The following is a 10,830-nucleotide window of genomic DNA, read 5'->3' on the forward strand; positions in this document are numbered from 1 at the left end:
GTATTTACACTGATCCAATGTGCTGTTAATGTTAGAGATGTGCTGCTGTGATGTTACAGTCCATTGACAGTCACTCAAACAGCCTGTTGCTGGTGTGTTGGGGGTCTTCCATCACCCTGTTTATCCTGAAGGTCCTCCTTGTGTAGATCTCTTGGAGGGTGAAGAGTGTTGTGTTGTGACCTCAGCAGCCTCTGTGGGGCTTTCGGGCTGCGGGTTTTGTCGTTCCCGTACTACCGGGTGATGTTCTGAGACTCTGAATTTCTTCAGCTGTCTGAGGTGATAGAAACACTGACTTCTCCCAAAGTCAGTTCCTTGGTTTTGGTTTTCAGCAGGAGGTTGTTCGTCCGCCCATCCATGTATTTGCAGAACTGCTTGACAGCGTCTGTGCAGGGAATCTGTTAAGCTTCAATCTCATCCACGTTACAGCGCTGACGAGTTCACATCATTTTCTCCATCCCATCAGTGCTCCATAGGATTTATGTCACTCTTAGATTTTCTCTTCGGAGCAAAATATTCTTTGTGCAGGCAGCTGGTATGTTTAAGATCATTATCCTGCTCAGACATCCACTTCTGTTGCTTGATTTCTGTAAGTTCCAAAACTCCTCTGATCACGATTCCATCACTAAATTCAAGTTCACCTACACCACTGTTAAAAAAATAGAATATAACAGATGTTTCCACCTCTGTCCTTCACTCTTCCCTCAGTGCAGTCTTGTTGGCGTTCTCCTGCTTTTCTCTTATCTATCTACCATCAGATCTTATAACGTGTTAAATACCACGTTTCTTTCTCTGCAAGTTCTTTTGCATATTTAGTACCACCATATTTAGTACAAGTCTGGGCGGCTTTGCTAAGGCTGCTGCCTCCGCGACCCGACTCCGGATAAGCGGGAGAAGATGGATGGATGGATGGATGGATGGATAGTACCAGCTTTCTTATTCTTTGAGCTCATGGATGGTTTTGAGTCTATTGCTCTCAGTCTGAACTCGCTGATAGTGGTCGACTGATATTAGATTAGATTAAATTAGATTAGATTAGATTAGATTAGATTAGATAGAACTTTATTGATACCCTTGGTAGGGTACCTCAGGGAAAAAGGAGTTTTTGGTCCTGTTGGTTTTGCACTTGGGGAGGAGCCTCCTGTCGCTGAACTGGCTCCTCTGGGCGATGATGACAGTGTGCAGAGGGTGGCTGGCATCATCCATGATGGCCAGCAGTTTGTTCAGTGTCCTCCTCTCTGCCACTGTCACCAGGGAGTCCAGTTTCATGCCCACTGCAGAGCTGGCCCGCCTGATTAATTTGTCCGGCATATATGATATGTGATTATTCAGTCATCAAGAAGAGTAATAACTGATATTTGGAGCTGATATACATTTGTAGTAACTAACAAAATCTTGGTGTGGAAATTTAGAACAAAGAACTTCGTTGAAATGCTTTGGTTTCTTTATGGTTTACATCATTTTAATTAATAGAGAACTTCTCATTTATCTGTCACTGCTGATTGGCTGTTGTCTGTGATGCGTAACCAGTTCTGTAGAAGGGACGTTGCTGCGACCACAGATTGAGAGAAGTGGCTGCATCATCAAAGTAGCTCTTTTCAAGATTGTTTTTCAGGAACTGGTGTAAGGGAAAACGATAACTTTACTGATAATCAGAAAAATGCAGATCTGACTTGTATCTTCTCATTAATCATTAAAGCAATCCTTCCTGATATTTCTTTCTTGCTGTCCTCAAATGAACTCAGAGTGACGCAGCTGAATCGGCTGCCTTTAGTTTTTCTGGTTTTGACAACAACCTCAACTATGGAGGATGAAAGCATCTTGTCTCTGAGAGCTTATTTCTGTTGTGTTTGCCCTTTTTACTGTTGCTTTTATCAGTTCCAATGTCATTTATAGTTGACGTGTAAAGTTTGACAGTCAGAGATTGTGATGCCTACAATCACACAGTGGTTGTGTTACGTCGTCGTGTACATTCTCTGTCTGTTCTCACTCAGTGATTATTACAGTATTACTGAATTGTGACTGCGTTTCTGTCTTCCAGGTTTTTTGCTGCTGGTCGGGCAGATAGCCGACGGTATCTGTACGCCTCTGATCGGCTATGAGTCCGACCGAACCCCCGGCTGTGGGAACTATGGCAAGAGGAAGACGTGGCATTTAGTCGGTGAGTGAGATAACTTGACAGAAAGAAAGACAAGCCTTTGGTTCCACATACAACCATTCAACAGGTTGGCATCAAGTAAAAGAGTTTGTCATCCACATACAGCTATCTTTTAAATAGTCAACTGATAAAAAGGTTCACGTCCAATGTTGGGATGGAGATGGCACATTTTTGTGGTTTCCATGTTTGTTCTGTCGATACAAACATTGACCAGAAGTCATTTTCTTCACATAGATGAATCTTGATTTGTATTCATTACATTTACTGATGATGCTCACTGAGCGGAGAAATCTGGATCGGGACATTTTACAGTGTAAAAACCAACTCATCAGTGCTCTCCAACGGACAAACTATATCAGGCTGACAGCAGTTCAGAACTAATATTTCAATCCTGCATTTTCCTGTCAATAATCTCCAATATACGTTTAGTTTATACACTGTTATGGATATATTTGGAGTAAGGTCATAGTTTAGATGTCTCTTGCAAAGGAGGATAACTGCAGTGAGGCTGGTCTTCGTTGTTTTTTTCAGTTCGTTATGTAGGTGTTCTCATAAATGTCGGTTTTTATGAAATTGCGGCCTGGACTCTGCTCTCGTACTCAACTCTTCAGCCTGAGTTTTATTGATCCTGGTCAGGCCAGATCACTGTTTTACAAGAACCTGTTGCAGTGGAACACAGCGTGACCCTGATGTGCTCCATTGTTCCTAATGGAAACCTGACAACCGCAGGACCACGGGCAAGACTTTATATAAACCTTTTATATCTTACTTAAGTGATTTCCAACCAGAGGTGCAAGTAGCCCAGTGTGTACTTCTTCAGGAGTCAGGGGGTACATGGAGAAATTTGCTTACATCACCTGAAAAGTCAGAAATTTAATAAAAGAGTAGACCTCAACGGGTTTGTACAAAGAAAAGCTAACTGAAAGTAATGGATAAGCAGTGGAGTTAGGCAGCCACAGGGACGGCATCAATGACTGAAACAGTTAAGTAAAAGTGAAAATAATTGCTTTAATTAGCTGGTTACTATGACAACAATTGACTTTGTTCGCTAAACACAAAGGACAAAGAGTTGATATAGTGAGTAAGCCCTTTATTGGGGAAGCAGCAATATATGGTAACTTGTACAGGCTTTAAAAATGGCAGAATCACATGACTTCATCCAGCCAATCAACGATGGTCAGGCTACATCAGAACACAGTCACTACGGCCTCTGACCAATCACCAGTCAGCCAGATGATATTTTGACACACATGTCATAAGTTCTGTAAGTCTGACTGGTGATTTGGAAATAATGTGACTTCATCTTTACATGTGTATTTTTAGCAATAATTTATCCACATACTGTTTGGATTTTTAATTTTATTTTACCCTCAGTGGGCGAGGAATCATATCTGGTAACTGCTTTGACTTTGATTTGCAGCCTAAATCTGAGAACTTTTAAAAAGTCCAAAAAGAAAAAATGTCCTCTTATACCCACCAATAGCAGCCTAGGGGTGAAATTTTAAACTCCCAAATATCTCAAGGAGTGCCCTATTAGGGGTTAAAATTAGAAATAGGCATGTGTAAATTATTTGCTCAAAGTACGGTGAGCAGTTGAAATAGTTAACCAACAGAATGTATGAACAGTTGACACAGCTGAAAGGATAGATGTTGAGAAATAGAGCTTAAACTGTTGAATCAAAAGGACCAAACTGATCTAAACACTGACAATCCAACTGGACAAAAGCAAATTTTACACAAGTAAATATTAACTCAACAATTAAGGGCAAATTTAAAGTGAGTTTAACACTTTTGAACATGAGAGCTGGTGTTGATGAACGGATCCTTGTGTCGATCTGAGAGGCTTGTGGGAGTAGCTTGGGAAACGCTGTCCCAATTGATCCACATTATTCTTCATGACAAGGTCCCATCACAGCTAAGCATCCATCCATCCATCACCTATACACCGCTGAATCCTCACTAGGGTCATGGGGGGCTGGAGTCTATCCCAGCTGACTCAGGGCGAAGGCAGGAGACACCCTGGACAGGTCACCAGTCCATCACAGGGCTACACTTAGAGACAGACAACCAAGCACACTCACATTCACACCTACGGACAATTTAGAATCACCAATTAACCTCAACATGTTTTTGGACTGTGTGGGAGGAAGCTGGAGAACCAGGAGAGAACCCACGCTGCACGGGGAGAACATGCAAACTCCACGCAGAAAGATCCCGGGTGTCCTTACCTACATTCGAAGTGACATTGTTGTAAATTCCAAGACAATTTAAAGATTTTAATTCTTTTTTTATCTTCACATCCAGGGACACTGAGTGAACTTTTTAAACATTTCTTTGCAGACTTCTTGTCCCCTAACTCCTGTAATGTGATATTTTGATGTGTTGCTTGGATGTGCAGCAGTGAAGATGCTTGAGTTTGTCGCATTCCCTAAGTTATTAGGAAAGAAAGAAAGGTGCATTTTTAAAGTCTTGTATCTTGTGTTCTCTGTTTGCTCCTGTGTAATCCAGGTACTCTCAGCGTGGTACTGTCCTTCGCCTTCATCTTTAACCAGTGTCTGGGCTGCGACTCTTTCACTCCTCAGTGGGCCAGTTTGATCTACTTTGTCCCGTTCATCGTCATTTTTCAGTTTGGCTGGGCCGCCACGCAGATCTCCCACCTGTCTCTGATTCCAGAGCTGGTCACCTGCCAACACGCTAAAGTGGAGCTCACAGCGTACAGGTACGCTTCTGCACATTCATAGTAAACACAGGAGGTTAATCTGCAGGTCCTGAACTCTCTCCTCTGTGTGTGTGTGAGCAGGTATGCGTTCACAGTGATCGCCAACATCACAGTGTATGCCGTGGCTTACCTGCTGTTCCACCTCCAGGCCGGAGGAGACGACGACCCGCTCAGTGACGCGCTCGGACCCATAGACATCCCCATCTTCAGGGTGAGGACACAATGTTTAGGAGCATTCAGCTGCAGTGATGGAGCTTCTGAGCATCTCTGATTTGCTTAAAACTTTTTTTAAAAATCATAAACTGTAGATATTTGAAAGGGCATCTGTGACATTTTAGATAGAAGCAACAATGAAGAAGCATTTTCAAACTCCAGGACTCTGTTCGACTTGGATCAGGCTGTCTAGGAATATTTTAGCTTTTTTTGCCAGTTATGAAAATTCAACTCAAATAACTTTTTTCCCCTCGTTTTTGCAACCAAGTATTTCATAATAAAAGTGTTTTGTATGGTTTTTTTTGTTGTATTATTGTGACATGGTTCAGAAAATATCAGTAGTTGACTTGATCATCAATTATTTCGTTAATTGCGCTCAAAGATGGGACTTCTCATGACGGCTTAAGTTTTTTCCCTCATATTTAGACTCAACCATCATTGGAGACTGTTCAACCTACTTTTCCAGTATCTCAGATTCTGATTTAGTGGCTTAATGAGAAACAACAGTGAAGATTTCAAGCTTCTGTCTTTAATATTTCTGAAAATATTGTCCCTCAAACAGCCTCAAAGTTCAATGTGCAACAAAATGTGCTCTAAATGGGTCGACTGGTAATTTTTAAAATGTTTTATTGATAAACATACTTAATATATCAATCTAAAATTTCACAAATATCTTTATAAATTTCTATATTTTGTGCTATAAAATTTCAGGCAAATCCGAGCTGATCAAGTGGAAATAGTTCAACTAGTAAAAGTTTTATTATTTGAGAATGAAGGACAATATCAGATTTCTCTCTCCTGTAGTGGAAACTGTAACCACACTCATTGTGATGCTCCACAGGCCGGTGAAGACGGAAAAAACGCTTCTCAAATGTGCACAAAATAAGAAAAATGCACCATATTTATTTATTAATCTGGTCGGATTGTAAAACCCCCTGAACAAGCAGAGTACCATGTGTTTGTGTTTTTATCAGAAGACAGCTGTTTAGTTAAATCTCACTCCGTATTCACACAGTTTGAAGGAAGTGGAAGAGCAGCTCATCTTCTGCCAGCATCCAGTAAACGTGCTTTGCTGCGTTGTGTTTGATTACAGAACCTGTCGTTAATCGTGCTGGGGATCGGCGCTCTCTTCTCCATCTTCTTCCACCTGGGAACCACGGAGAGGAGGCCTGGATACGAAGGGGAGGCTGGGGACGAGGAGGGAAGGAGGAGGAAGAGGATGGAGGAGGAGGAAGAGGAGGCGGAGGGAGAGCGGAGGCCACTGCTGTCTCGTTCTACACCCGCTACGCCTTTTCTGCAGTGGAAATGTTGGCTGAAGCAGCCGTCGTTCTACCAGGTTGAGTTAAACCACGTCTCACTCTGTCGGTATCAGATTGAAGTCTGATGTGCAAATTACCTGCAGCTGCTTTGACCGGGACAGGAAAAGTGTTCTGCAGTTCCTGTTTCAACAGTTCAGCGGTTGCCACATTTTGTGAAGCACCTTGAAGCGACAACACTGAACTGTATTCAAAGTGTTCTCAGGCTGACGGGTGTTCCTGTGTGTCCCTGTGTGTCCCTACAGGTGGCTTTGCTCTACATGTCCACCAGGCTAATAGTCAATCTGTCTCAGACGTACATCTCAATGTATCTCATCAACACTCTGGGGCTGCCCAAGGTATCACACATGTCATATTTCACATAAATGCTGCTTTTTCCTGAAACTCTCTCCCTCTGTTTTCCTGCACATCCTCCCACAATGACCACAGTTTTAATAATGTCCAACTTTTTGCTCAGCGTTTGATCGTTCTGTTTCTCCTCCCCCCCCCCCAATAGAAATTCATTGCAACAATCCCACTGGTGATGTACCTGAGTGGCTTCCTGTCCTCTTTCATCATGAAGCCTCTCAGTAAACTCATTGGAAAATGTGTAAGTAGAGTCTTTCCACAGTAGCCACACGAGATTCTGTTTTTAGTAAAGATTTTCTACCTTAAAAAACCAAAACAGAAATTCAATTTGATGGTCGGCCAGTTTGATTAGTCGTCTCTTTGCATGTTTTTTGCTCAGCCTGGGGTTTGAAGTCTGCTCTGTTCAAATACTGTAGAAGCCGATAACGTAATAATGTCTGAGAACATAATAAATTTGCACTTTTTAAAATGTAATAGGCCAATAATGCAATAAAAGTCCTGAACCGATAACGCAGTATCTTTTGGCTAATATCATAATGTTATTGGCCAAAAGATATTGCGTGATTGGTTCAGGACTTTTATTATGTTATCGGCCATTTATGACGTTATTGGCCCATTGCATTTTAAAAACTGCAGATTTATTATGTTAGCGGACATTATTACGTTATCGACTTCTACAAATATGTCTCTACAACAAGTTTGAAGGATGCCAGAATTTCTACCTGAACAGTCCATGCACATTTCTTTGGCAACTATGCATGTTAGTATGTGTTAGTTGGTCCATGTGATGCCTTTCTTTGCATTTACAAACAGACAGAGGATGAGAGTGCCCTTCCACACTATGCTGTTAAAGTGAGATTGTTGTCCAGCTGGTTCCCCAAAAACCAAAGAATTTATAAACCTACATATATATGTACCACACAGAAGGAAGTTAGCTCTTCTTCTACTGTTCACGGTGTACAGCTGTTCTTCTTTTTCACTAATTTAAAGTTTCTATCTCTGAAATTTTGAACAATGATAGAACAGCAAACAACTATCTGTTATGCAAAGATAATAAACCGAGAAATGTAACAAATACAAAACCACCTACAGTTCGGGACCTTTCTGTGTGGAGTCTCCATGTTCTCCCCGTGCAGCGTGGGTTCTCTCCGGGTTCTCCGGCTTCCTCCCACACAGTCCAAAAACATGTTGAGGTTAATTGGTGATTCTAAATTGTCCGTAGGTGTGAATGTGAGTGTGCTTGTTTGTCTGTCTCTAAGTGTAGCCCTGTGATAGACTGGTGACCTGTCCAGGATGTCCCCTGCCTTCACCCTGAGTCAGCTGGGATAGACTCCAGCCCCCCACGACCCTAGTGAGGATTAAGCGGTGTATAGATAATGGACGGACATACAAAAAAGAAAAGCTGGCCTCATATTCCACCAAGGCACTTGGCTACGCCCTGCTCAGCTCTGCCATGTGAAAGTTTTGTTTGGTGTGTCTGTTGTTTAGCAATGTCAACCAGCTGGTCTGCCTGAGCCACTAGTTTAAAGAAAAACAAACTTTATGAACGGCTGAAGTCGTGACACACAAGCTGCCACTGTAGGAAGTAATCTTATTTAAATAAAACTATCTCTTTAAACACACTTTGGCATTCGGTTTTCTAAAACGTCCCACACACTGTAGCTTCCATTTGGTTCAGCTGTTACTCTGCAAACAACAGGCAAACTGTTTACATTTGTTGGTTTCAGCTCAGAAATCCTCCCACCGAGATAAGATGGTATCATAGATTACACAGAACGCGCCTCTGATTCTTTGGTTTGCTGCACATTAAATCCCTGTTTCCTGAATCCGTATTTTTTAAGACTGTCATCAATGCTCTGCAGCTTCAGGGCCGTCATGCTCAGCCCTGGTGTTGACGGCTTATTTCACTTTTTTGTAGCATATAAAAACACCATGTGTACATTTGCCCTTTTTTTACCACTTTAGAAGCAGTGGAAACAAGTTGTGAAACAGCTTTGACGTACTTCTTTATTTGCACACTGATCAGTTAAGGAGCAACGTTTGGTTTTATTTTAAGTCCATGTAAGAAGCATGCAGAAGTCCTCTGCAAATCAAAGCACCTACAAAGTCCAAAGAAAAGTATACAGAGAGCATGAATTGGCCTTTACATAGCTGATAGTTTACATAGCCGATATTCTGTTTGTTCCATTTACATTGTCACTAAGTGGCACCAAAACAACCACAGATGAATGAAGGGAAAGTACCAGCAGAGCCAAAGAGTCGACAGACTGGTTCTGTGTTGTTTCACTTCAGCATGCTTTCTTGGGTTCTACAATGCTTCAGTGTTCTCAGAACAGGATGTGATTTCCTCTTGCTCTGATTCTGTATCTACACTGTTAAGAAGAGGAAGTGTTTTTTTTTTTAAAAAACAGATTGTTACACTGAATTTCACCAGAGTTTTCTCTTCCGCTTCGCTCAGCTCACCTACTTTGTCGGCCTGCTGCTGATCATGGCCTTCTCCTACTGGGTGCTGCTGGACGCCAAGATGGGTCAGCAGGTGTACGGGGCGGCGGTGCTGCTGGGGGCCGGGTCAGCCACCATCCTGGTCATATCGCTCTCCATGACGGCCGAGCTCATCGGTGACCAGACGGTGAGAAGTGTTGTCAGGGAGGGATAAGGAGGAAGTGACCCTTTCGCTTTTTCTGCCATCTTTATCTTCATCTTTGTGTGTCTGCAGCAAAGCGGAGCGTTTGTGTACGGAGCCATGAGCTTCACTGATAAGGTGGCTAATGGAGCGGCTGTGATGATCATTCAGGCCCTGCATCCCTGCCAGTTAGTACAAACACACGACTACACACATCACAGCTGATTCACTGTTTGATCATTCTTTCATAAAGAAGCCCACTGAATCCCAAAACCCACTGCTGGGTTTCAAAGGCATGTTGTTTTTTTAAAAAAAATCACCAAAATGACACCATTGATCATCTGATGTGCCGGAAGCTGAAAATCATAATATCTGATCAAAAATATTTTATTAATTCTACACGTCGTATTTTTAAAATATGTCAAAAATAGTCTGCACCAGATCCTGTGAAAGACTAACATTCACTTGATAATAATAATAATAATAATAATAATCTGTAGAGTCGCTCTTTAAGTACAGGACTGCAGGTTAAATAATGTCAGAACGCGGGGAATAAAATAAAACGGTTGGTTTGTACATGACTTGTGTTGTGTAACGCCCACTGTGCTGTCTGTGTGTCTGTCAGTACTGTGGTTTGCTGTCCGGCCTGTGTGTGGTTCTATCATTACGTCATGGTCATCGTGACGGGAGGCGTCGCTTTCATCGCAGCTTTGGCTCTTTGCACCATCCTCATCTGGCCCATCAAGATCCGACTACGTGAGTCCCCCCCAATAAACAAAAAAACACACACCCTACGCTGCCTGTTTGTGTGTCTGTGTGTTGTGTACATCTGCCTAAACGCTGCTCCTCTGTGTGTGTTTCCAGGTAATGCAGCAGTCGTCTCTGAAGATGCAGCCAGAGTCAACTAACAGCATCTCCTCCTTTCACTTTTCCTGTACCGGCTGCATCCCAACAGACTCCGCTCTGAGCCGCCCAGAGGAGCTTTCACTTTTGTTTCTTCTTAGGATTCATTTTGAGTTTTTCAGGGAAAAGCAGCGCTGACTCAGCCGGATTCCTGACTGGCTGCTCATCTGCTGGTGTAAAACCAGAGGAACCGAGAAGGGAATTTTTCTTATTTTACTGACATTTGCAACCTGGATCTTGTTTTTGCATCATTTTCTAAAACATATGTGGTCGTTCCAAAAAGAGAACAATACCTCCTTTATCATTTGATTGTTATGGAATCTACCAAAATGCAAACAAAAGAAGAGAAAACCACAAAACAGATGGAGGCTTGCAGACTTCCTATGTTGAGAATAAGATCCGGTCGGTCTGTTCATGTCGTGTGATGAAAGCAGTCGGCGGAGGGATAGAAGGTAACAGCAAAGATTCAAGGGTCACGCTGAAAAGAAATAGAACGACACAGTTGTAGTTCTGTTCCTATGTGCAGCCTCTACAATCATAACTGAATGATTTA

General features: G+C 42.3%; 1 protein-coding gene across 1 annotated transcript; it reads left to right on the plus strand.

Moving 5' to 3' along the window:
• The first annotated feature begins 1,310 nt into the window (after positions 1-1,310).
• On the plus strand, positions 1,311-10,282 carry LOC103370807 (major facilitator superfamily domain-containing protein 12). Its single transcript, XM_008299967.1, has 10 exons — positions 1,311-1,341; positions 2,039-2,158; positions 4,664-4,874; positions 4,956-5,085; positions 6,649-6,741; positions 6,900-6,992; positions 9,210-9,380; positions 9,468-9,562; positions 10,000-10,130; positions 10,239-10,282. Exons 1-10 carry the CDS (start codon positions 1,311-1,313, stop codon positions 10,280-10,282), a joined length of 1,119 nt encoding a protein of 372 aa, XP_008298189.1.
• The last annotated feature ends 548 nt before the right edge of the window (positions 10,283-10,830 follow it).

Source organism: Stegastes partitus, unplaced genomic scaffold (assembly GCF_000690725.1).
Source record: "Stegastes partitus isolate 25-593 unplaced genomic scaffold, Stegastes_partitus-1.0.2 Scaffold1483, whole genome shotgun sequence".
Lineage (NCBI taxonomy): Eukaryota > Metazoa > Chordata > Actinopteri > Pomacentridae > Stegastes > Stegastes partitus.

Bases quoted from the DNA above. Each gene is read 5' to 3' on its own strand.
- LOC103370807 (XM_008299967.1), top strand. From the start codon at position 1,311: ATGATATGTGATTATTCAGTCATCAAGAAGA. The intron at 5,086-6,648 runs GTGAGGACACAA...GTGTCCCTACAG, and splicing joins TAGACATCCCCATCTTCAGG to GTGGCTTTGCTCTACATGTC. The intron at 6,993-9,209 runs GTAAGTAGAGTC...CGCTTCGCTCAG, and splicing joins GTAAACTCATTGGAAAATGT to CTCACCTACTTTGTCGGCCT.